This window comes from Artemia franciscana, chromosome 4, assembly GCF_032884065.1.
Source record: "Artemia franciscana chromosome 4, ASM3288406v1, whole genome shotgun sequence".
NCBI lineage: Eukaryota > Metazoa > Arthropoda > Branchiopoda > Anostraca > Artemiidae > Artemia > Artemia franciscana.
Genome location: NC_088866.1, coordinates 35,004,767 through 35,031,775, shown reverse-complemented (window position 1 = coordinate 35,031,775; position 27,009 = coordinate 35,004,767). Strand labels below are relative to the sequence as shown.

The following is a 27,009-nucleotide window of genomic DNA, read 5'->3' as shown; positions in this document are numbered from 1 at the left end:
GTTTGAAATTGTTTGCCCAAACCGACAAGTAGAAAGTGTTTTCGCGAACCAGTTTTGTTTGAGCTCAACCATATGTAATTTTTTCCGTTTTTGCGTTAAACATACAAGCTGGTTAAACCAAAGCTGTCATTGGTTAAACCAGCTGGTTGACGCGAAAAAAGGCCTAAAATATAAAGTTGTTAAAAGTCAACTTTTCATTAACTTTCAGTCAATTTTACAAATCGAACGCTAGAAGTTAACTCGGAATCGCAAATAAAACGTCGGAATGCTGGTTTCAGTCAACTTGAAAAGTGAATCAAACGCAACTCTGAAAAACCCATAATTTTCAATAGAAGAACAGGAAGAATAGGCTTGTAATAGCATTCTCTGCTTAATAATCTAGACTAAAAAGTCTATTACATATCCTGCAAAGAAGAGTACCGTGTAATTAGACAGGTTCCCGCACTGTTTTTAGTTAGACTGCTTTTAGTAAAAATACTAAACTGGCCTAATTCCTAACCATTACAGATCAGAAGTTAAGGCCTAGGCTAGCCTGTTTCGTTAGGTAGCCATCAGAATATTATCTCAAAGCAGAACATCTGTTCAAAGAACAGTAGGACATTTGGTGTTCTTGGAAGTTTTAAGATATAAATTCTTTGGAATAAAAAGTTTATTACCTACAATTGTAGCTTATATAAAAGTAGAAATGCTACTTCACTTTTTTAACAATGCTATTAATGTACAGTTAGGCCTGTTCAGAGAATGGTAAAATTATAGTTGATTGACTTTTGGCTATCTTGGAAAGGGGTTAGGTTAGGAAAATGAAACTTTCAGAGATGAGTCTACAACATACATGAGTTGCACAGCTACAATGTAGTTTATTTCAATGAACCTAAGCTAATTTTCTCTGATTACAGAATAGTAAACCTCTTTTTTGCATATTCAGCTAAACATACTTCTCTAATGTATCCTGGATTGTATGGTTGTACCCATTTTACCTTCCTTTAAATTAGCAATTTCAGGACTCAAGGAAGGTTCCATCACAAATGAGGGTAAAATTCTGGTTGTGACTTCTTGCTGTCTTGGAAAGGGGTTAGGTTAAGAAACTGAAATATTCAGAGATGGGTCTAGGCCTACAGGCTAAAGTATGTCCCAGGAAGGTATTTTGAAGTACCTACCTTCACTCCTCCCTCTAGAGGGTCCTGGCCTTTGATAACCTTTAATAATATGTGTGTTATAAAAGTGAAACCTTGCAAAATAGATCTTCTGCTTGAATGAAGAACAACAAAATTGTCTTCAGCTTCACAACTTTGCTCAATCCCAATTTATAAGGTTTTAAAGATATGCAAATCCATTTCCTAAATTTTGAAAAGAAACATTGATATGGCTCAGAATTTTACTCAAATAACAGAAATTGCATTTCCAGAACTAAAGGCAGAGGAAAGGCCACTGGTAACTGAAAATTGAGGTAAAATGTTGTTTTGTCAAAATTTCAGTAGATATAGGCCTGTCATGTAGCAAATTTCAGAGCCCTCTAAAGGGAGAAGGAGTAGAGGTGGGTACTTCAAAATACCTTCCTGGGACATACTTTAGCCTTTGGACCCATCCCTGAAAGTTTCATTTTCCTAACCCAACCCCTTTCCAAGATAGCCAAAAGTCAATCAACTAGAATTTTACCAAAAAAAAACATGTTAACAAAATAATTCTATGTGCTTTACATTACCCTCTCTCCCCAATGTGCAGATATATAGCCATAGACCAAGATATGTTTTTTGACTAGAAGAAATGAAACCATTTTGGTTACTTTTTGTTTAATGATTGTACTGCCATTTAAAATTTTTTAATTCATAAACTTTCTTAATCAGTATTGATTTGGCATCTGACCAGTGTACAATAGTTCAATTTTAAGCCAGATTAACTTTGGAATGTATTATAACATTGAGAGTGCAGATATATTTTACCATGTCACTGAAGAATTAAGAATTTGGACTATTCTATTCTTTAAAAAAAAAAAAACCACAATACAGATTAAAAGTACAGTGATCTACCGACATAAATTCAGCAAGACCTATTTTTTGTTGGTAAGATATTATCTACAATAGCCATGTTGGAGAAATTAGTTTGGAATGTGATTTTGAACTTTTAAATTGTGCTTGAAAAGCTGGAAATAAGAGTGACGAGATAAGTCATAAAGCATGCAAGTTTTTTACAAAGGACAATATAATCAAGGCTAAGGTGGTACTGTGGTCTTTCACTCACTACACCAATAGAGTGTCAATTAAAAAAAGTGCCAAAGACAATATTAACAAAATGTTGAACTTTGGTTTAATATTAACAAAAAGGTACTTGAACTTTGTGAACAATGTAATATGGAGCTGCCAGTCTTTGTGATAGTTGAACCTGACGAAGTCCCTATCTGTCCTGGTGAGACAGCTGCAGTAATCACCAGAAAAGTTACAGAAGTTTGTAATAAGCTAGACAATTTCATGAATAAGGACCCTCCTGTCCCCTCAATTGTTCCTACAGTTACTGAAACAAAGCCCTCATATGCAGTGGTACTCAAGAATTTGCCCTCTGACCTCACAAAGTCAGATTTGAGGAAAGACTTTTTGCAAAAAAATGTGTGACAGAGAGTGCTCTAAATTGTTGAAGTTCAGCCCAGAAAAGATAATTGATGAGTTGTCACAGCTAACAAGGCTGATGCAGAAACTCTTGTTGGGATCTTTCAGAACAGTGATAAATCTCTTTCTGCAACAATCAGGAGCCCCTCTCACCTTGGTATTGCTCAGTTTGTTCCCAGCAATATAAATGACAATGAACTTTGCGCACTGATTCCTAAATGTGTCAGTTCAAAACAGACTGGCAACACCTGCTTGTTTTGATTGAAATTTGAAACCAAAGTTGATCTTATGAATGCTATAAAAAATCCCCCAGTCATAGATTATGAGAGGATCAAAGTGGCTGAGTATCTCTCCCTCCCAGTAAGATGTTTCAAGTGTCAAAGCTTACGGGCATATATCCAGTAGCTGCAAAAATGAAGCTATTTGCGCAGTCTGCAGTGACCATGGTCATTCAAGCTCCAAAACATCCCCTTGTCAAAGGCCCAAGAAGTGTGCATTGTGCAAACCACAGGATCATCCCTGTTACAGCTTCAAATGTCCAGTTGCCCAAGGACTTTAAAGTAAAGTTAAGTCAGCATAATGGCTCAAGCCTTAAGTCTCTTATCATGGAATATCAATGGCAAAGTGGTTGACAAAGGCCTAGTCCTCTCTGAACTTTTAAGTACAAATGAAATAATTTTTCTGCAAGAACATTTTTTGTCTGATGAAAGGAAAAAATCTACTCAGCATTTCACAGAATTCTTATCTCTTATTTCACCCAGCGAAAATGAATAAGAGCCATGGCCAACCTTCAGGCAGATAAGATATCATTTCACAATTTCCCATCAATCTCCTTGAGTTGAATGACCATTTCATTGCTGCCAAATTTTTGGATCTAATCTGTATAAACGTTTACCTGCCAACTAATTACTGCTCTTTGCAATCAGAGAATAAATTCATAAATGCTTGCAAAAAGCTAGCGAGTTTTGTAAAGGGAGTTTCAAATCATCCAAATGCTTGAGTTTTGATTGCAGGAGACTTTAATTGTGACTTGACAGACAGTTCATTGCCAAGAACCCAACTCCTTCTGAATTCCCTCCTCCCCCTCCTACTCAGTTGCTGACAAAACAGAAACTTTCACGTTTATTGGTGTCCTGTCAGTGACTTATAACCTTGATTATTTTATTGCATATTTCCCCTGTGAAACTGTTGAGGTAATTAGTGATGGCTTTTATTTGGATTACCTTCCAATAAAATTGAAAATAAATGCTTCATTTCATGCCCCTAAACAGCCAGATAAAAAGTGGTTCTATATAAAAGACTGGAAAGAAGTTAACCACAAGATGTTTTGTTTTGAATGTGACAGAATATTAAATAAAATAAAGGTGCCCTTTCATTTGTTGTGCATGCTTTGCTTATTTCCGTGTATTAGTCTTCTAAAATTTGGCTGAATATTTGGAAGCATTGTGGCAGGCCTAAGTCTGGGACTTCAAATGGTTTGCAGCTATGTTCTAAACGTTTTTTTGCTAAAGTGTTAAGAAAACATAAGGTTGATCTTATTGAGAAAAACGCTCATAAAATTGTAGAGAACCCTTCAAAGCTCTGGAAAAAATTTGAATGCCGTTGTAAACACATTAGTGCAAATAATATTCCTGAGCCTGAGTGGATAAATTATTTTAAGCATGAGTTTTCTTCTCCTGATCCTACTCATCAAAGTCAAAATTTGAATCATTTATCTCTACTTTTTCAAATGTCTATTGAAAACGGAGTCTTTCCTTATCAATTTACAGTTGGTCAAATAACCCTATCCTGAAAAAAGACAAAAAGGATTTTACTACGTGTAATTTGTTCCGACCTATAACAGTTTCTTGTACTATTTTTAAATTGTTTGAGTCAGTTATTTTGGATGAAATTGTTTCTAAATGTTATGTCCCACCCCACCAGTTTGGTAACCAAAAAGGTATTAGCTGGGAGCATGCCCTTTTTGCTTTAATGAATGTTCTTGCTGATGCAGAAAGAAGTAGATTCCATATTATCCTTTGTGCTTTAGATGTTGCTCATGCTTTCGACTCTTGCATTTTTGCCCAAGTTTTATTTGAAGCGTATAAAAGGGGGGTAAATTTTTTTATAGTAAAGTGCCTTCTGTATATGTACCATCACCTTAAGGCGAAGTTAAAGGGGGGATCTTCCCTTTTTGATATTTTGAAAGGAGTCCGTCAAGGGGGCCTTACCTCACCTTCTTTATTTAATAACTCTGTTTTAAATGCCCAAAATTCTATTGATTTTAGTTGTATTCACCATGGATTTAACTTGTCTTTAATAACTTTTACAGATGACGTTTTGAATCTAAGCCATACTTTTAGTGGATGTGAAAACGCGTTTAATCAGCTTCACAATGAACATAAAAATATTGGGCTTTCTTTCAATGTTGAAAAACTGCTGTTGTAGCTTTCAATTTTAAAAAGACAAATGGCCCTATTTTTTTTATCTTTACCTAATGTTCAAGTCCCCCTTTCTCAAAAATTAGTTTACCTTGGAATGCCTATTGGAAAAATATGAAAGAATCTGTGAAATTATCCCTTGAAAATTTGAAGAAAAAACTGAGAATTGCTTATGCTTCAATTGTATCTAATTAAACACATTGATAAATTAAATCTTGCAAAAATTTATAATAGCCTAGTTGTACCTCATCTCCTTTCTCTTTGTCCAGTTTGGCAGTTTTTTAGTGAACCTCAGAAACTATCTGTTTGTAGAGTATATTTTCGTTATGCTAAATTCCTTCTCAGTTACCCTCCTTGGACTAGAAATAGTTACTTAATGAACAAATACTGCCTAGTTTCTCCTACATCTATTATTGATAAAAGGCTTCATGATTTTCGTTCTTCTATGTCAATAGTGTCTCACCCATGGTCAGCATTACTTATTTAATTGTTCGTTCGTTTTGATTTGTATATATTTGTAGCTTTTTTTTTTCTCTCTCTCTTATTACTCCATCTTAAGGGCGTTCCGCCCTCTTTTTTGTAGATGGGTTATAAATAAATTGATTGATTGATTAATTAGTTTTAGGATTTTACAAAAACTAAAATAAAGCAGCGTTTTAATTTTGCCAAAATCTTGGGGGGGGGCAAAGTTGGAGCCAATTTTCCCAAATGAAGTAAAAATGACAATAAAAAATAAGCCATTTGGTACCATAAAGGCACTTCTTAGTAGCCTATTATTAAATTATTATGGTAAATATGTATTAAAAAAAAATCTGATCTTTTTCTGTTGATGCTTGAGTTATTTAAACCACTCCCCATAGTAACCGAAAGTTAAAAAATAAGTTCAGAAAAAAATTGCCTTGTTAAAAATGGCCATCTGACACTGATTCAGAAAAGGTAACTATTATTTCAGTTTGTCTTGAAAGTAGAAGTTTAATGCCAAAACAAATTTACAATGATTTTGAAGAAGAACTTAAGATTCCTCAAAAATGGTGTCACTTCAAAATAAAATTTGCACTGTGGGAATCAACATGGCCAATCCCCCACCTTGAACAACAAAGAAAATCACTTTCTGCATAGGTAGCACTGATGTCTTTTTTATCTTTTTTTTAACAGGGGTAACAGGTTACCTGAGCATCATAAAGAGTGTTTAATGGCTCATTTGAATGGAAGTTAAAATTGCTACTGCCCTTTGTATAGGACCAAAAGGATTGGAAGGCAGCTAACCTCCTCCCCAAGAGGCCTCCTTTCCCTAAAGTTGCCCCATCAGAATTTTGAGATAGCCAATTTTTCAGCATAGATGAAAAGTCCATTAACTATATTTTTGGTGATGACATGACCCTATCATTGAGTAAGAGTTTACCATGGAAAGAAAAGTTTCTGGGGGAACTTTCCAGGAGAAATTTTACAAGGGGAAAGGGATTTTCAGGCATTATATGAAAACTGTCATGAATTCAATAAAAAAAGATCAACTAGAAGTAAGGATTAACATTAAAACTTAAAACAAACAAAATTTAATTTTTATAGGGGGGGGGTACCCCCTGCATAATGAAAATAAAATAGGCCATGGTAGTGTTGCTTCTGCATTAAATCTAAATTAGAAATGGATGAAGATTAAATATAAAAACAAAGTCTTCAGCATGGTCAAAAACCTAATACTGAATAATTAGTTACCCACTTTGAACTCTGACAAAAGGCTAGGGGGTGAGTAAAAAATCATAGATTTTTTACTGCCATTGAATAACCATGTTTTTGTTAACCCTTTTCCTCTGTAAATCCCTCTTGAAAGCCTTTGCATATAAATTCTACTAAGTGTATTTGCTTCTTGTGCTAGTGTGGCTTCTAACTTTTGGCTACAAAATGATATACTCTTTTCTTAACCTTTTTTTTTGAATTCAAGGACTGAAACATGAAACTTATTTTGAAAGCATTCTCCCATGCACGTCATATACTACTTGTTGTGCAAGATTTTTGAAGGTGGGCAAACTCTCACTTCATGGTTTAACCTTAGGATAAGATTGAACTTGTTATTGTTTTGTGCCTTCTATATGATTTTTTTTTATTAAAAACAGGCAAAAATTAATTTAAAAGACAAAGTTTTTAGAAGAAGGTAAAGAGCAAAGTTGACACTTAAAATAAACAAAAATTATTACTTCACAGTCTGTCTAATATAGACTATGTTGAAAAAAAGTAGTACAAATAAACCGACTGGTGATATTCCCCCATGTTGGTAGGAGCCTCAGAACAACAAACCACTGGGTTTTCTAATGTGCTGAATCTGACTGTATGAGTTTCATTAAAAATCTTTGACTTTTATGGGGTGTTTCATCCTTTTACAAAAGTCAGACAAATTTTGTAGACAGGCAAACAATCAACCAGATTTAGAGGATGATTCTGGTGCAACATATTGCAACAAAATGGTCAAAGCAGACAAAATGGACAAAGTGGTTTATACTAATTTAAGCTGATAAAAAAGACATTAGTGCTACACATGCAAAAAAGTGATTTCCCTTGTTCAAGGGGGGGGGGGGACTTTAATTACCCAATGCATTGCAAAATTTTGACCGTGTTGATTCCAGTGGTGCAGTTTTTATTTTGATCTGACACCATTTTCAACAAGTTTCATGCTCTTTTTCAAAATCAGCTTAAATTTGTTCTTGCAATAAACTTTTACTTTTAAGACAAACTGAAATAATAGATACCTTTCCTAAACCAGTGTCAGATGGCATTTTTTTTTAACTTTTGGTTACTATGGACTGGGGTTTGCTCTTAACTAGGTGGTAGCTAATATTGCAACCATGATAAAAAGTATTTAAACTGGAATTTTTGAAACTTTTGAGTTGAGGCAGAAGAGGGAATTCAAAAACATCTTCCACAACAAAATTTATCCTCTAAAGTTGGTTTTGATGTTTTTACTAGAGAACAGTATAGGCAACAAATACATTTGCTTGTGAGGAGAGTGGCCCCAAGATGACCATCAAGGCCAGATGGGACAAGTCAGTCAGTCATCTCTAAGCATTTTGAAATTTTTGAATTGGGAGAGAAGGGGGATTTGAAAAAACTTCTTCCCATGACACAATTTATCTTCTAAATTTGATGTTGAAGTTTTTGCTTTTCTACTTCTAAGCACTTTAGATATAGCCTGTGTAAAAGTAGTTTTACTAGAATTTTGGAAATTTTGAGATGGGAAGGGGGGGGGCAATTTCCCTATAACATAACTCTGCTTGAGGTAATTCATGCTCTAAATTATTTTCTGAAGCTCTCCTCTTTTCTAAATTTTTCCCTTGGGATAATTTTTTGCTGAACATTCCTTTGTTTCAAGGGCATAATTTACTATAGGGCAGGGGAGGCAACTTCCCTTCTTAGGCCTTGGTTTTCCCACCTCAAACCCGAGTTTGCCCCCCCCCCCTGAACTGAAATTTATTTTTTTCAAAAATCTTGTCAAAAATAAGGTTGACCTGCACAATTCAAGTATCAACAAAAACACCAGTTTTTTAGTACATAATTACCTTTATAGTACTATAAAGTACCTCTCACATACTTTTATAGTACTAAATAGTAGGCTACCTTAATGGTGCAGCTTATTTTTAGTTTTTACTGTAATTTTCACTTGGTTTGGAAAAATTGGCTCCAACTTTACCCCCTCCCCCCAGGATTTTGGTGAAATTACGCCACTGCTTTATTTTAGCTCTTGTCAAAATTTACCAAAATTTTCTATGATTAAAAAATTTAATATCCATAAAATTATTAATAATGGTATCAATTTACAACTAGGCCTGTTGAGAAAAAAGAATGTTAAGAAATTAATTCTTAGCCTTAGTGATTTCCTTGTGCTTTACTTTGCCCCCCCCCCCCTTAATATGCAAATATATAGGCCCCCATATTTCCCATGCATTTTTTCTATTTCTTGATTGTGTCAATAATTTTTCAGTTTGTGATTATTAAATTGAAAGAAAAGAGTATCATAAGAAAAAATGCAGAGGAAACATATAATTTTGGCTATACATTTGCATAATAGGGGAGGAGGCCCTTAGGGGAGACACAGAGATTTACAGTGAAATCCCAAAAAATTTGGGGATAATGGAAGCCCAGAACAGAAGGCAACTGATGAGTGATAAGCCAAAAGTAATGCAAGAGAGTGGGGATACCATCCTCTCAGCTGCCATTCATGGGACACATCTGATAGTTTATAAATAACTAGAATTCCTTTGCTGTTTTAAAATCATTTTTTGTGAATAGGCAGCACAGCAGCAAATTGCATCTGGCACTTTGACAATAAATTACGTCAGTCTAATTTTGTCAGAAAAAAAATTGGTCAATGTTTTTTGGGTTTTTTTTTGTACCTCTTGGCACTGTGCACCACTAAGGCCAGGCCTACTGGACCTATGTATAAATCCTAGCCTGACAATTAGCAAAACCTAAAAATAAATTCCAACTTTCATTTGAACCATTTTTCAAATAAATGGTTGATCAGACCATGCATTAGGCTACTCAAATGTCTAAAAAAAAAGGGGGCAGATGAAGGTTGAACAGTGGAATAATCACAATGATACTTATCTGTTAGCCAGTACACAGTTGAGAATTTGGATCTATAGGTATGAGAATTGAAAAAATTGAGGTGCTTGGAAGATAGATAGTATATATATAACTTGGACTGTATATTTGCACATTAATGGGGCAAGTTGGGCATTAAATATTGCAGGGCTGGATGCAAAATGTAACCTATCCAAAATACAAACTAAAATATTTATTAAAATATGGCTAAAATCCAGTTTTCCACTAAGCTGAAGCTGGTTGTCTCTGTATACAAACAGCAATTAACCAGTTATTGTCTGATTTTATAGATCCGAATTCTTGAGTGTGTACTGGCTAACAGATAAGTACCATCACAACTTCTTAATACTCAGAGTACCAAACTGTCTAAAACTAGCTAAATGCTACCCAAAACCTGTGTATGAAATAATTTCTCGGCTAGAGAAACCATTAGACTAGGTCTTTAAAAATAGGTTTCATTTAGGATCCCAAAACAAGGCAGTAAGATCCCCTTAGTTATGTAGAGACAAGATAAACACACTATGCTACTTTATGCCATTTTTATGCTTTTCAAAATGAAATAATTGTTCGCTCACAAATCCAGGTATCAGTTTGAGATTTCCACTCTCCAAAAGGAAAAACATCATATTCTGAAAACTACTTTAAAATGCTTTAGCTTAGGCCTACTGACTTGTATCATTCCTAAAATATTTGCCAATAGACATTAACTTTTCCTATCTAATTGACAAACATATAGCCTAAATTACTTATTATTAGACTGATGCACTATCTTACCTTATTACTTAGTTTTATGTTGTCATGGGTGCTTTGAAAGCTGACTTTGTTTGGTTGATCAAAATTAGTTTGAAAGTTCATTTTTTTTCAATATAATTTTGTTCTAAAAGATGTATGCAAAATATCTATAGAAAGTAGTAAATAATTCAGCCCTAAACCAAAAAACTTGGAATAAACTAAGGGCTCTTATAACACATGTCAGTAAAGTTATGCTGACAAGAAAGAAATAAGAGATGAACGGTTTTTTTCTGTTTTCCCTAGGCCTTGGCATAGAATCTTGAAAAACATTTCTAAGCTCATGAAAACTTGGTATCCTAGAGGAAATAAGGGGAGGAGATATGAGCTTAAAAAAACATTCCTGTGCCCTAATTTTGGGTATATAGTCATTCCTTAATGTTTCATTTCACCTCTTATGAAGTCTGCCTGTGATAATAATAGCAACCAATGCCTTTTCTAATTCTAATGCTAGTAAGTTCTCTCAGCATGCTAGTAGAAATTAGCAATAACCTTAGTACACTTTTTTACTTGCTAGTGAAATGGTTAATAATGATTTTAAAGAAGTGAGCTAATCCTTAAATCTTTCAGCTCAATTTGTGTTGATTAGAGCAATTCAAACTTAACATTGTGCATTAATGATGGTAGTAATTATTGTTCTTATCATTTAAAGAATACTTCAATAACTCCAGCTGGAGTGCTTGAATTTAAATTTGGGCTTTATATTTCCCTACAAATACTTCTTTTTTCAGGGATGATAACCTGAATTTAATAAACATAAAAACCTAATATCATAGCACATCTAATGTAGCTAGAAATACATTGAGAAACCCAACAGTGTTTGGATTCCCCATGGGTAAAGTCATTCACCCTTGTCTTACTGTTATTGAAGTCAACCCCAAACTACTGTTGATAATTGTTGCTACAACTAAGAGGTGCTGTAATATGAAGTAATGATGCAAAACGAGCTATCATTCAAAGGATCAGATGAACCAATTACATTAAAAGTTAGGTATTCCGAGTTATCAATGTCTATCAGTAATCCAATATTTACAAATGCTATGGCCACACATTGACCAGAACACACCAAACTCAGTTTGACTGGTAAGAATCAAGTCATTAACATAAGAAAGAAATGATACAGCAGTGAATCCCAAATTGCAAGAACTATGTGTACTAGCCAAAACATTGCCAATCAAATCATTAAAGATGTGAGGAAAGAGAATTCTCCCTCCGTCTAACCCTATCCTTAACTGGTATACACCATTTTGACAGGGACATAGCAAGTTTGAGTATATCTGAAAGTATGTATGAGTGCTATAGATGTAAAAAAGGAAAAAAAATGAATCTGTAATAATTCCGAGTAGCTTCCTTAATAAGCTGCATTAAAACATGGTGGATCACGCTGACACATTGATTAGTCTCATAAATAACAATTTCTTTAGTAGATGTGAGAAACACATATCCAAATCAATCAAATAGAGTACAAGCAGCACTAGTTAGCATTTACTAAGTATGTGACTTTATATCTTCCCTTTCTTTAATAGAGAAATAACACTTCCACATAAAAGTGAATCAGAGACAATTTTTCAGTATGTAAAAACCAAACTTTTGAAAGACGGCACTTAAGAGAGCTGTGTTTTCAGCTTAATGCTGTAAATTAGCCCATTAACAGGTCTACCTCAAGCAATTCCTATCGTTAACCAAAACATGTCTTGATTTTTCACTTTCTCAAGTTGGAGATCCAAAAATTCATAAGAGTGGTAAGTCACACGTGAGTCAATTGAACAGTTATTGCTTCAGTTTCTATAATTGACGAAGTGATATTCCTGAATAATGTAACTTATTGAACAGTAGCCATGAATAGCCATAGGATTCAATACTGCTAATTATACCTTGTAACTTATCACAAGACTTGGCAAATCTGGAGAACAACTCTACCGATTTTTATCATGCTAAAGATAAGCTTTAGGTTCGTTGTGTCACCTAGCATTGTAGCTAGAAAAGTCTTAGATGAGTTGTAGAACACCATGAATAAATCTGTAGCGCTCTGTCTTATATACTATTCAAGGTAATAAGGGCCTACCCTACCCAAAGTCTGTCTATTATTGGTACTAAAAAGAAACACAACATGATTACAATTCCTATGCGAAAAACTCAAACTGCAGACAGGAAGCAGGTGTCCCCTATAATGTTCTTAATGACGGCCTGGAGACAATGATACTGAAGACAGATCATGCCCAAAAACCTTTAAATTATTTTAAGATATATGAATTTAAGTGGCTGAAGTTTATCTATTATTTTGGCTAATTAATTTGGTTTAAAAAAAATAGTAAATATTTTTAAACTAATTAAGCCAAAATTAAGTTTAACTATTAATTTTGGCAGTAAACTTTTTTTAAACCTAATTAAACCAAAAATAAGTTTATCTATTAATTTTGGCTAATTAATTTGGTTAAAAAAAAAACAGTAAACATTTTTAAACCCAATTAAACCAAAATTAAGTTTATCTATTAATTTTGGCTAATTAATTTGGTTAAAAAACAGTATTTTAAACCTAATTTGTAGTGATATAGATAACTTCGAAGACCACACTGCCTTTTCATGACGAAAACATAACAGTTCAATATAGGGATGAAACCTTTTAATTGACAGTGAAACAAATATAAAAAAATTTTAACTGGATATTTTGTTTGAGAATGTTCCCTTCTAGGATTATTTATTCACCAAGGTTTAAAGCAAATTTTCAGGGAAACAAATGAAATAAAAAAAAAAAAAAATTATTCAAGAATAATCCCATACACAGAGATACAGGTGAATTTGGATTGAATTCAATTTATGATAATTTACTCAGGTCGATAGAGCTATGACCTCTATCCACCTGATATTTCAGATAAATCTAATGAACCAGAACCGAAAAGGTCAAAGAGATTTGCTTCCGCTGTTGCATTGAAAAAAATAAGAGCAATAAACTATATGCAATTAGCTTATTAGGTATAAATTTTGTTTGTTTTTATTCATGTCTTTTAGTTTTACTACTGATGATGAACACTGTATATGTGTTCGAAATAAACCTATTTTGAACTGTTATATTTTAATTTGTTGTGATGATTATAATAACCGTTTCAACGAAACCTGAGAACAATAAAACTCTTTTTGATTGGGATCAGCACTGCTAAGAAAACTGTATCCATCCAGTGCTTCTGAAATAGTTTAGCTAATGAATGTTTTTATTATATATATATATATATATATATATATATATATATATATATATATATATATATATATATATATATATATATATATATATATATATATATATATATATATATCTATATATATAAAAATAAGTTGTCTGTGGATGGATGGATGGATGGATGTGTGGATGGATGTGTCAGGTGACGTCACCTGAAAAAACTGGATTAGGTGACGTCAAAACTGAAAAAACTAAAAAAAGGCAAAAACTACAAAAAAAACTAAAAACTAATAAAAAAAATAAAAAAGCTAAAAAACTAAAAAAACTATAAAGGTAAAAACCAATAAAAAACTAAAAAAAAAAACTGAAAAAACTAAAAAAAGGCAAAAACTACAAAAAAAAACTAAAAACTAATAAAAAAAGTAAAAAAGCTAAAAAACTAAAAAAACTAAAAAAACTAAAAAAAGGTAAAAAACTAAAAAAAATAAAAAATAAAAAAAAACTAAAAAAAAGGAAAAAACTGAAAAATAAGCTAAAATAAAGGTAAAAACCAATAAAAAACTAAAAAAAAAAAGGAAAAAACTAATAAATGACGACACTCAAAGAGAAAGCGACCAGGACAAAAAACTAAAAAAAAAGGCAAAAACTACAAAAAAACTAAAAACTAATAAAAAAAATAAAAAAGCTAAAAAACTAAAAAAACTAAAAAAAGGTAAAAAACTAAAAAAACTAAAAACTAAAAAAAAACTAAAAAAGGTAAAAACTAAAAGAACTAAAAAAGAAAAAAAATAAATGACGACACTCAAAGAGAAAGCGACCAGGACAAAAGGAATGTTCGATTAGCAATCAACAAAGCACCGGGACACAGGGAGTATAAATGACGACCAGGACACAAGTAAAAAAAAAAATTAACAAAACTAAAAAGAAGGTAAAAACTACAAAAAAACTAAAAAGAAAAAAAAACTAAAAACTAATAAAAAAACTAAAAAATCTAAAAATCTAAATAAACTAAAAAAGAAAAAAAAAGGAAAAAAATAAAGGAGAAAAACAAAACTAAAAAACGAATGTATATACAGACCGGTACACCGGGATACAAATGACGACCGGGACACAGGGAATATAAATAACGACCGGGACACAGGGACACAACTACAACGGGGACACCGGGGGAAACAGGGGGATATAAATGACGACCGGGACAAAAAAACTAAAAAGAAATAAAAACTAAAAACTAATAAAAAAAACTAAAAAATCTAAAAATCTAAATAAGCTAAAAAAGAAAAAAAAAGGAAAAAAATAAAGGAGAAAAACAAAACTAAAAAACGAATGTATATACAGACCGGGACACCGGGATACAAATGATGACCGGGACCCGGGACACAGGGAATATAATCTATATATATAAAAATAAGTTGTCTGTCTGTGGATGTGTGGATGGATGTGTGGATGGATGTGTCAGGTGACGTCACCTGAAAAAACTGGATTAGGTGACGTCAAAACTGAAAAAACTAAAAAAAGGCAAAAACTACAAAAAAAACTAAAAACTAATAAAAAAAATAAAAAAGCTAAAAAACTAAAAAAACTATAAAGGTAAAAACCAATAAAAAACTAAAAAAAAAACTGAAAAAACTAAAAAAAGGCAAAAACTACAAAAAAAAACTAAAAACTAATAAAAAAAGTAAAAAAGCTAAAAAACTAAAAAAACTAAAAAAACTAAAAAAAGGTAAAAAACTAAAAAAAATAAAAAATAAAAAAAAACTAAAAAAAAGGAAAAAACTGAAAAATAAGCTAAAATAAAGGTAAAAACCAATAAAAAACTAAAAAAAAAAGGAAAAAACTAATAAATGACGACACTCAAAGAGAAAGCGACCAGGACAAAAAACTAAAAAAAAGGCAAAAACTACAAAAAAACTAAAAACTAATAAAAAAAATAAAAAAGCTAAAAAACTAAAAAAACTATAAAAAGGTAAAAAACTAAAAAAACTAAAAACTAAAAAAAAACTAAAAAAGGTAAAAACTAAAAGAACTAAAAAAGAAAAAAAATAAATGACGACACTCAAAGAGAAAGCGACCAGGACAAAAGGAATGTTCGATTAGCAATCAACAAAGCACCGGGACACAGGGAGTATAAATGACGACCAGGACACAAGTAAAAAAAAAAATTAACAAAACTAAAAAGAAGGTAAAAACTACAAAAAAACTAAAAAGAAAAAAAAACTAAAAACTAATAAAAAAACTAAAAAATCTAAAAATCTAAATAAACTAAAAAAGAAAAAAAAAGGAAAAAAATAAAGGAGAAAAACAAAACTAAAAAACGAATGTATATACAGACCGGTACACCGGGATACAAATGACGACCGGGACACAGGGAATATAAATAACGACCGGGACACAGGGACACAACTACAACGGGGACACCGGGGGAAACAGGGGGATAACCTGACAATCTATTTATATGCAAAGACAATGGGACAGCAAAGAATGTTGTATATTCGCAAGTTTTACGTAGTTAAAACCATATATATATATATATATCTATATTCACAGGTGGGACATAGGGACACAACTACAATGGCGCGTAACTATTATGGCGCGTAACGACTTACGCGCGCGGGGGGGCTTGGGGGGGGCGCGAAGCGCCCCCACCAACTAGGTGTTGGGGTGGCGCGAAGCGCCACCCCAACAGCTAGTATATATATATATATATAAAAATATATATATATATATATATATATATATATATATATATATAATGTTACATTGTATATACATTTAATTTCAGATGTGACTTGATTAAAAACTTCTTGAGTACTTTAAAAATGTCAAGTCCTGCATATACTAGCAATTAACTTTGTGCCTTCGTTTTTTTTTTTCAGAAACCAATGAAGAAAAATGATACACATAAGAAAAATGATGAGAATAGGGGTGAGTACTGCCAAAACAGAGAAGCTAAAAAGCCAGAAACAATACCTACTGACTCTCCATTAAAACGAAGTGTGCCATGCCTAAATTTGAATGGTCTAAGTAACAGCCCAAAACGCTCAAAAGAAGCAACCGCATCATCAATATACTGTCCATTGTGCAGCTTTTTTAGTGCTGAACCAGATATAGTTGAGCAGCATATCAACATCTTCCATTTTGAAAGTCCAGAGGTTGTTATTGATGACTCTGACTCAGAACCAGTTTTAGCTTGTCCTATATGTGATAGATCATTTGAAAACGTTGCTTTGCTCCAGTTACATGTTGATAGTGACCATTCTAGTCTTTTTTCTGACTCAAGCAAAGAGATTAATGTGTGTCCAGTGTGTCAGCTAAATAATTTTAGGGATTCTGATCAGCTAGCAGTGCATGTAGAGCAGCATTTTTCCAACGTTTCTCCATGTACTCCTGTTACACCTGGCAATGTTGATTACTTTTTAGCTAAGGAGTTCCAGATTTATGAAAGGAAGAAACAATATGAAAGAGAGAGAAAAGAATTTCATGCACTCCAAAATCAATATGGTATGGATAATAAAGGAAATTACAAGATTCAGAGTGAAAATAATATGGCAAAAGCAGTTGAATTAGGTACAATGTCAGTTGCAGAATACCAAGAAATGAAAGTAGCCATAGGCCTATCTGAAAGACTTGGGATAGATGATGGACACTCTTGTACTAAAAGAATATGTTCTGTGATAACTTCCTTTAATGAAAAAGCGAAAAACAATTCAACATGGGTAACATATCTTGCAAACGAAACTAGTCATTTTGCAACAACCTATGGAGATACAGGATGGGGCTGTGGTTATAGAAATATTCAAATGCTGTTAACATGTCTTGTGAGTAACCCTGATTATAAAAGCTGTGTTGAGGGGCTATGTCAAGTGTCTCGGCAAGACAGTCAGGAGAACTGGCTTTTCTCATCCAGCCATGAAGGAATGGACATCCCCTCAGTATCAAGAATACAGTCATTCATTGAAAAGGCTTGGAAGGCAGGTTTTGATTTGCCAGGTAATTGAGAATTTATTTAAGGTATATGAAATAATATGTGATCAGAATTGCCAGTGAGAGCTAAAAATATCCCAAGCTTCATTTGTAAAGATCTTAAGGTTTAAAATAAAAACGGAAATTCCCAAAACTTGAGGAATATTCTATAGAGTGGCAGCTCTGTGCAGTATTATATTACTTATTCAATGAGTTCCAAGTAAAAAGTTGATTAATAGCTCAAATAACTAACTTGGAAAATTGTATGCACTACAAATATATGGTACACAGAATTAAAGCCTTTTCATTGAGTTATTCAATATAATATAGGTACGATTTGTATAGATTTTGTCAGTGTAAATAAAATACATTCTCATCACTTTATTGGATACGATCCTAAAGTCTTTGTAACAGGTTTATTAACACTTGTTGAATATATGGTATATGTTCCCTGTAAAGCATGCCATTTTGCAACAATCTCCCACTGAAAAGACAAGATACTTATATAATTGAATTCACTAGTTTGATATCTAACCTTTCACTGAGCTGGATATACTTAATCTTAAAGAATGATCTAAAGTTGCTTATCCAGTAAAAGTATATTTATTATAATTCCATGTTGTTGCAACCTTCTCAGTGTATCCTATTTTTCAATCTAAACAATACTATAAAATAGGTTTACAAACATTTTTTTCAATTAATCAAATTTTGTACAGGAGAAAGCTGAATTTCACCTACCACATGATAGAAAAGTTTTCATCCTACATTGAAAATTTAAAACAATAGAGCCATAGAAAAATAAAATAGGGTGAACTGTGGTAAGTATGACACAGGGTTAACGCCAACACACCTGGTTTATGTGGCTGAGTGACCAATCAATCAACTGTAGTAAATTACAATCCTTATGCTTCTTCGTTTGGCTTGGTACTTGGCAACAGTGCTCAGTATTGCCGCCATTTTCAATTCCTTTTGTACTGAAGGAATTTTGAAGGATAAAATGTTGTTGATCAACAAACCCATGTGTTGTTGTGAAACAAACTGATCATTGCCTGAAATTGTGAGTCAAAGACATTTTTTCTAATATAGTGTGTTAATTTCCTTATTATTGGACCCTAAAGTGTCATATTATAGTTGCTTACCTTGGTGTTTTATTCTGCTTATGTGTTTTTAATTGGTGATATATTTGTTGATATCCCCTGTGATTTCAACATCTCCTGATTTCGAATTTTCTTTATCGCTGTTGCTGCTTCAAAGTAGCCAATATGATTTTCTTTTGGGTGAATTTAAAAATTTAGCCAATAGCTAGTGAATCTGCATCCTAGTGTTGGTTTACTGACTAAGCAAGCAGAAGAGGCTTGGTCACCTGCCGCAAGCGCCAGTGTACCTGCCGGGAGTAAAATCCCTTAAATTGAGGGGATCAGGTGAGTGGGATCAACGCTTCCCTTGCTGAGTAAGCTTCGAATATGCTGCGATCACCTCCAAAATCACCATCAAGCCCCAAAAGAAGCAAAAGCAAACCAAGGAAATTGATCTGTAAAATCAATCCCAGGAAATGTTATAATTCAGCAAATTGAGTCACCATCAAGAAAACGAAAAATTCAGAGCTTCATCCATCCTCAATCGTTCCAAATTATCATATTGTATCAATTAAAAAGAAAAGCCTTTTGTAGTAGATGATCACGCATTACTCAGAAAATCCAAAAATCAGGTACAGCAAAACTTTATTTCCAAGATGCAGTGGGAGCTGATAAAGTAATTCAAAATTGTAGTTTAATTCAGCTTACTAACTCAGAAATTGAAGCTGCAAAACTCATCAGAGAAAAGAAATTCCAATATGTATTATATAGGATTGGTCCTTCTCTGGAAATACAAGAAATCAAATCTGAGTTATTAGACTCTTCAGGAAGAACTCTTACCATCACAAATATGACCAGGCTTAACAAAAGAAATGGAGAAAGCCTGGCGCCAAGTTAGTCAGTTTTGTTTGTAATGAAAACTGAGCTGAAGCATGATCAAACAGTTCGTGGTAACGAACTGTAGTAAGGAGCGACCCGGCTCAATAGTAACCAAAACTCTAAAAAATGGAATTTTGATACCAATAGCTACATCAAAAGAATCGCATTTTAATGCTGGTTTTAAATATATAAGTTTCATCAACTTTAGTCTTACCCATCAAAAGTTACGAGCCTGAGAAAATTTGCGTTATTTTAGAAAATAGGGGGAAATGCCCCCTAAAAGTCATAGAATCTTAACGAAAATCACAACCATCAGATTCAGCGTATCAGAGAACCCTACTGTAGAAGTTTCGAGCTCCCATCTACAAAAATGTGGAATTTTGCATTTTTTGCCAGAAGGCAGGTCACGGATGCGTGTTTATTTGTTTTTTTTCCCCAGGGGTGATCGTATCGACCCAGTTGTCCTAGAATGTTGCAAGAGGGCTCATTCTAACGGAAATGAAAAGTTCTAGTGCCCTTTTTAAGTGACCGAAAAAATTGGAGGGCACCTAGGCCCCCTCCCACGCTAATTATTTTCCCAAAGTCAACGGATCAAAATTCTGAGATAGCCATTTTATTCAGCGTAGTCGAAAAACCTTATAACTATGTTTTTGGGGACGACTTACTCCCCCACAGTCCCCGTGGGAGGGGCAACAAGTTACAAACTTTGACCTGTGCTTACATATAGTAATGGTTATTGGGAAGTATACAGGCGTTTTCAGGAGGATTTTTTTGGTTTGGGGGAGGGGTTGAGAAGAGGGGGATATGCTGGGGGAACTTTCCTTCGAGAATTTGTAATGGGAGAAGAAAATTTCCATGAAGGGAGAGCAGGATTTACTAGCATTATTAAAAAAAAACAATTAAAAAATAAAAGTGAAAAAGCTTTTTCAGCTGGAAGTAAGGAACAGCAATAAAACTTAAAACAAACAGAAATTATTACCCATATGAGGGGCTCACCTCCTTCTAATACCTCGCTCTTTACGCTAAAGTATTTTCAGTAATTTCAACTACTTATTCTACGGCTTTTGTGATTCAGGGGGTCATTCTTAATGAATTGGGATAAAATTTAAGCTTTAGTGTAAAGAGCGAGGTACTGACGATGGGGCGAATCCCCTCATATCTATATATATAAAAATAAGTTGTCTGTGTGTGGATCAGGTGACGTCATGTTTGTCCGCATATGACGTCTGAATTATTTCACACTAATACAAAAGAAGAAAAAAACTAAAAAAGGTAAAAACTACAAAAAAAACTAAAAAGAAAAAAAAAACTAAAAAAGCTAAAAAACTAAAAAAAACTAAAAAAAGGTAAAAATCTAATAACTAAAAAAAAACTGAAAAAAATAAAAAAAAAAGGCAAAAACTACAAAAAAAATAAAAACTAATAAAAAAACTAAAAAACTAAAAAAACTAAAAAAAAACTAAAAAAAGGTAAAAAACTAAAAAAACTAAAAACTAAAAAAGAAAAAAACTAAAAAAAAGGAAAAAACTGAAAAATAAAAGAGAAAAAGAAAACTAAAAAAAATGTTTGTCCGCATATGACGTCTGAATTATTTCACACTAATACAAAAGAAGAAAAAAACTAAAAAAGGTAAAAACTACAAAAAAAACTAAAAAGAAAAAAAAAACTAAAAAAGCTAAAAAACTAAAAAAAACTAAAAAAATGTAAAAATCTAATAACTAAAAAAAAACTGAAAAAAATAAAAAAAGGCAAAAACTACAAAAAAAATAAAAACTAATAAAAAAACTAAAAAAGCTAAAAAACTAAAAAAAACTAAAAAAAAAACTAAAAAAAGGTAAAAAACTAAAAAAAACTAAAAACTAAAAAAGAAAAAAACTAAAAAAAATGAAAAAACTGAAAAATAAAAGAGAAAAAGAAAACTAAAAAAATATGGGGACGCCGGGGTGCACAGGGGGATATATAAATGACGATGGCGACTCAGGGAATGGTCGATTAGCAATCACCATCAACAAAGCTCAAGGGCAATCATTAGAATCATGAGGTATAGATCTGAATACGGATTGTTTTCCCATGGACCATTATATGTTGCATGTTCAAGAGTCGGTAAACCTGACAATCTATTTATATGCACAGACAATGGGACAGCAAAGAATGTTGTATATTCGCAAGTTTTACGTAGTTAAAAACATATATATATATATATATATATATATATATATATATATATATATATATATATATATATATATATATATATATCTATATATATAAAAATAAGTTGTCTGTGGATGGATGGATGGATGGATGTGTGGATGGATGTGTCAGGTGACGTCACCTGAAAAAACTGGATCAGGTGACGTCAAAACTGAAAAAACTAAAAAAAGGCAAAAACTACAAAAAAAACTAAAAACTAATAAAAAAAATAAAAAAGCTAAAAAACTAAAAAAACTATAAAGGTAAAAACCAATAAAAAACTAAAAAAAAAACTGAAAAAACTAAAAAAAGGCAAAAACTACAAAAAAAAACTAAAAACTAATAAAAAAAGTAAAAAAGCTAAAAAACTAAAAAAACTAAAAAAGGTAAAAAACTAAAAAAAATAAAAAATAAAAAAAACTAAAAAAAAGGAAAAAACTGAAAAATAAGCTAAAATAAAGGTAAAAACCAATAAAAAACTAAAAAAAAAAGGAAAAAAACTAATAAATGACGACACTCAAAGAGAAAAAAAAAGGCAAAAACTACAAAAAAAACTAAAAACTAATAAAAAAAATAAAAAAGCTAAAAAACTAAAAAAACTAAAAAAAGGCAAAAACTACAAAAAAAACTAAAAACTAATAAAAAAGCTAAAAAACTAAAAAAACTAAAAAAAAGGCAAAAACTACAAAAAAACTAAAAACTAATAAAAAAAATAAAAAAGCTAAAAAACTAAAAAAAACTAAAAAAACTAAAAAAAGGTAAAAAACTAAAAAAACTAAAAACTAAAAAAAACTAAAAAAGGTAAAAACTAAAAGAACTAAAAAAGAAAAAAATAAATGACGACACTCAAAGAGAAAGCGACCAGGACAAAAGGAATGTTCGATTAGCAATCAACAAAGCACCGGGACACAGGGAGTATAAATGACGACCCGGGGGAAACAGGGGGATATAAATGACGACCGGGACAAAAAAACTAAAAAGAAAAAAAAACTAAAAACTAATAAAAAAACTAAAAAATCTAAAAATCTAAATAAGCTAAAAAAGAAAAAAAAAGGAAAAAAATAAAGGAGAAAAACAAAACTAAAAAACGAATGTATATACAGACCGGGACACCGGGATACAAATGACGACCGGGACCCGGGACACAGGGAATATAAATGACGACCGGGACACAGGGACACAACTCCGGTACACCGGGATACAAATGACGACCGGGACACAGGGAATATAAATGACGACCGGGACACAGGGACACAACTACAACGGGGACACCGGGGGAAACAGGGGGATATAAATGACGACCGGGACAAAAAAACTAAAAAGAAAAAAAAACTAAAAACTAATAAAAAAACTAAAAAATCTAAAAATCTAAATAAGCTAAAAAAGAAAAAAAAAGGAAAAAAATAAAGGAGAAAAACAAAACTAAAAAACGAATGTATATACAGACCGGGACACCGGGATACAAATGACGACCGGGACCCGGGACACAGGGAATATAAATGACGACCGGGACACAGGGACACAACTACAACGGGGACACCGGGGGAAACAGGGGGATAACCTGACAATCTATTTATATGCAAAGACAATGGGACAGCAAAGAATGTTGTATATTCGCAAGTTTTACGTAGTTAAAACCATATATATATATATATATCTATATTCACAGGTGGGACATAGGGACACAACTACAATGGCGCGTAACTATTATGGCGCGTAACGACTTACGCGCGCGGGGGGGCTTGGGGGGGGCGCGAAGCGCCCCCACCAACTAGGTGTTGGGGTGGCGCGAAGCGCCACCCCAACAGCTAGTATATATATATATATATCTATATATATAAAAATAAGTTGTCTGTGTGTGGATCTGTGTGTGGATCAGGTGACGTCATGTTTGTCCGCATATGACGTCTGAATTATTTCACACTAATACAAAAGAAGAAAAAAACTAAAAAAGGTAAAAACTACAAAAAAAACTAAAAAGAAAAAAAAACTAAAAAAGCTAAAAAACTAAAAAAAACTAAAAAAAGGTAAAAATCTAATAACTAAAAAAAACTGAAAAAAATAAAAAAAGGCAAAAACTACAAAAAAAAACAAAAACTAATAAAAAAACTAAAAAAGCTAAAAAACTAAAAAAACTAAAAAAAAATAAAAAAAGGTAAAAAACTAAAAACTAAAAAAGAAAAAAACTAAAAAAAAGGAAAAAACTGAAAAATAAAAGAGAAAAAGAAAACTAAAAAAAATGTTTGTCCGCATATGACGTCTGAATTATTTCACACTAATACAAAAGAAGAAAAAAACTAAAAAAGGTAAAAACTACAAAAAAAACTAAAAAGAAAAAAAAACTAAAAAAGCTAAAAAACTAAAAAAAACTAAAAAAAGGTAAAAATCTAATAACTAAAAAAAAACTGAAAAAAATAAAAAAAGGCAAAAACTACAAAAAAATAAAAACTAATAAAAAAACTAAAAAAGCTAAAAAACTAAAAAAAAAACTAAAAAAAGGTAAAAAACTAAAAAAAACTAAAAACTAAAAAAGAAAAAAACTAAAAAAAAAATGAAAAAACTGAAAAATAAAAGAGAAAAAGAAAACTAAAAAAATATGGGGACGCCGGGGTGCACAGGGGGATATATAAATGACGATGGCGACTCAGGGAATGGTCGATTAGCAATCACCATCAACAAAGCTCAAGGGCAATCATTAGAATCATGAGGTATAGATCTGAATACGGATTGTTTTCCCATGGACCATTATATGTTGCATGTTCAAGAGTCGGTAAACCTGACAATCTATTTATATGCACAGACAATGGGACAGCAAAGAATGTTGTATATTCGCAAGTTTTACGTAGTTAAAAACATATATATATATATATATATATATATATACTAGCTGTTGGGGTGGCGCTTCGCGCCACCCCAACACCTAGTTGGTGGGGGCGCTTCGCGCCCCCCCCAAGCCCCCCCGCGCGCGTAAGTCGTTACGCGCCATAATAGTTACGCGCCATTGTAGTTGTGTCCCTATGTCCCACCTGTGAATATAGATATATATATATATATATGGTTTTAACTACGTAAAACTTGCGAATATACAACATTCTTTGCTGTCCCATTGTCTTTGCATATAAATAGATTGTCAGGTTATCCCCCTGTTTCCCCCGGTGTCCCCGTTGTAGTTGTGTCCCTGTGTCCCGGTCGTCATTTATATTCCCTGTGTCCCGGGTCCCGGTCATCATTTGTATCCCGGTGTCCCGGTCTGTATATACATTCGTTTTTTAGTTTTGTTTTTCTCCTTTATTTTTTTCCTTTTTTTTTCTTTTTTAGCTTATTTAGATTTTTAGATTTTTTAGTTTTTCTTATTAGTTTTTAGTTTTTATTTCTTTTTAGTTTTTTTGTCCCGGTCGTCATTTATATCCCCCTGTTTCCCCCGGTGTCCCCGTTGTAGTTGTGTCCCTGTGTCCCGGTCGTTATTTATATTCCCTGTGTCCCGGTCGTCATTTGTATCCCGGTGTACCGGTCTGTATATACATTCGTTTTTTAGTTTTGTTTTTCTCCTTTATTTTTTTCCTTTTTTTTTCTTTTTTAGTTTATTTAGATTTTTAGATTTTTTAGTTTTTTTATTAGTTTTTAGTTTTTTTTTCTTTTTAGTTTTTTTGTAGTTTTTACCTTCTTTTTAGTTTTGTTAATTTTTTTTTTTACTTGTGTCCTGGTCGTCATTTATACTCCCTGTGTCCCGGTGCTTTGTTGATTGCTAATCGAACATTCCTTTTGTCCTGGTCGCTTTCTCTTTGAGTGTCGTCATTTATTTTTTTCTTTTTTAGTTCTTTTAGTTTTTACCTTTTTTAGTTTTTTTTTAGTTTTTAGTTTTTTTAGTTTTTTACCTTTTTTTAGTTTTTTTAGTTTTTTAGCTTTTTTATTTTTTTTATTAGTTTTTAGTTTTTTTGTAGTTTTTGCCTTTTTTTTTAGTTTTTTGTCCTGGTCGCTTTCTCTTTGAGTGTCGTCATTTATTAGTTTTTTCCTTTTTTTTTTTAGTTTTTTATTGGTTTTTACCTTTATTTTAGCTTATTTTTCAGTTTTTTCCTTTTTTTTAGTTTTTTTTTATTTTTTATTTTTTTTTAGTTTTTTACCTTTTTTTAGTTTTTTTAGTTTTTTTAGTTTTTTAGCTTTTTTACTTTTTTTATTAGTTTTTAGTTTTTTTTTGTAGTTTTTGCCTTTTTTTAGTTTTTTCAGTTTTTTTTTTAGTTTTTTATTGGTTTTTACCTTTATAGTTTTTTTAGTTTTTTAGCTTTTTTATTTTTTTTTATTAGTTTTTAGTTTTTTTTGTAGTTTTTGCCTTTTTTTAGTTTTTTCAGTTTTGACGTCACCTAATCCAGTTTTTTCAGGTGACGTCACCTGACACATCCATCCACACATCCATCCATCCATCCATCCACAGACAACTTATTTTTATATATATAGATATATATATATATATATATATATATATATATATATATATATCTATATTCACAGGTGGGACATAGGGACACAACTACAATGGCGCGTAACTAATATGGCGCGTAACGACTTACGCGCGCGGGGGTGCTTGGGGGGGGGCGCGAAGCGCCCCCACCAACTAGGTGTTGGGGTGGCGCGAAGCGCCACCCCAACAGCTAGTATGTAATAAAAACATGAGAATACAAAAGTTCTTTACGTAAGCTAATTTATAAGTTACGTAAATCTTTTACCAATAAAAAGATTCGTAAAAAATTAAAAGTTCTAGTTGCCTTTTTAATTAACCAAAAAATCGGGGGGCAACTAGGCTTCGTCCCCCGCTCTTTTTTCTCAAAATCATTCGATCAAAATTATGAGAAAGCCATTGAGCCAAAAAAAAAAAAATATGCAAATTTCGTTCTGATTATTCCTCTGCGGAGAGCCAAAATCAAAACATGCATTGATTCAAAAACGTTCAGAAATTAAATAAAAAAAACAAGTTTTTTTAACTGAAAGTAAGGAGCGACATTAAAACTTAAAACGCACAGAAATTACTTCGCATATGAAAGAGGCTGCTTCCTTATCAACGCCCATCTTTACGCTAAAGTTTTTTACTGTTTTAAAAAGAAGAATTGAGAGAAAGAGTCAAACTTTAGCGTAAAGAGCGGGGCGTTGATGAGGAAGCAGCCTCTTTCATATGCGAAGTAATTTCTGTGCGTTTTAAGTTTTAATGTCGCTCCTTACTTTCAGTTAAAAAAACTTGTTTTTTTATTTAATGTATATCTATATGGGCAAAAAATCTCTTTCAAGCCCTTATACTGCATCAAATGTCATGTACATGACCACCCCAA

General features: G+C 32.3%; 1 protein-coding gene across 6 annotated transcripts in view; it reads left to right on the top strand.

Moving 5' to 3' along the window:
• LOC136026350 (zinc finger-containing ubiquitin peptidase 1-like) overlaps nucleotides 1-27,009 on the top strand; it is a 76,924-nt gene that overhangs the window by 14,856 nt on the left and 35,059 nt on the right. The window contains exons 1-2 of one of the 6 annotated variants that reach the window (XM_065702869.1): nucleotides 230-353; nucleotides 16,457-17,570. In XM_065702869.1, coding sequence (XP_065558941.1) covers nucleotides 16,463-17,570 — 1,108 coding nt within the window. In that variant the 5' untranslated portion in view covers nucleotides 230-353; nucleotides 16,457-16,462. Of the gene's footprint in view, nucleotides 1-229; nucleotides 545-16,456; nucleotides 17,571-27,009 lie in introns of those variants that run through there. The other 5 variants (XM_065702865.1, XM_065702867.1, XM_065702870.1 and 2 more) reach the window with 5 other exon arrangements.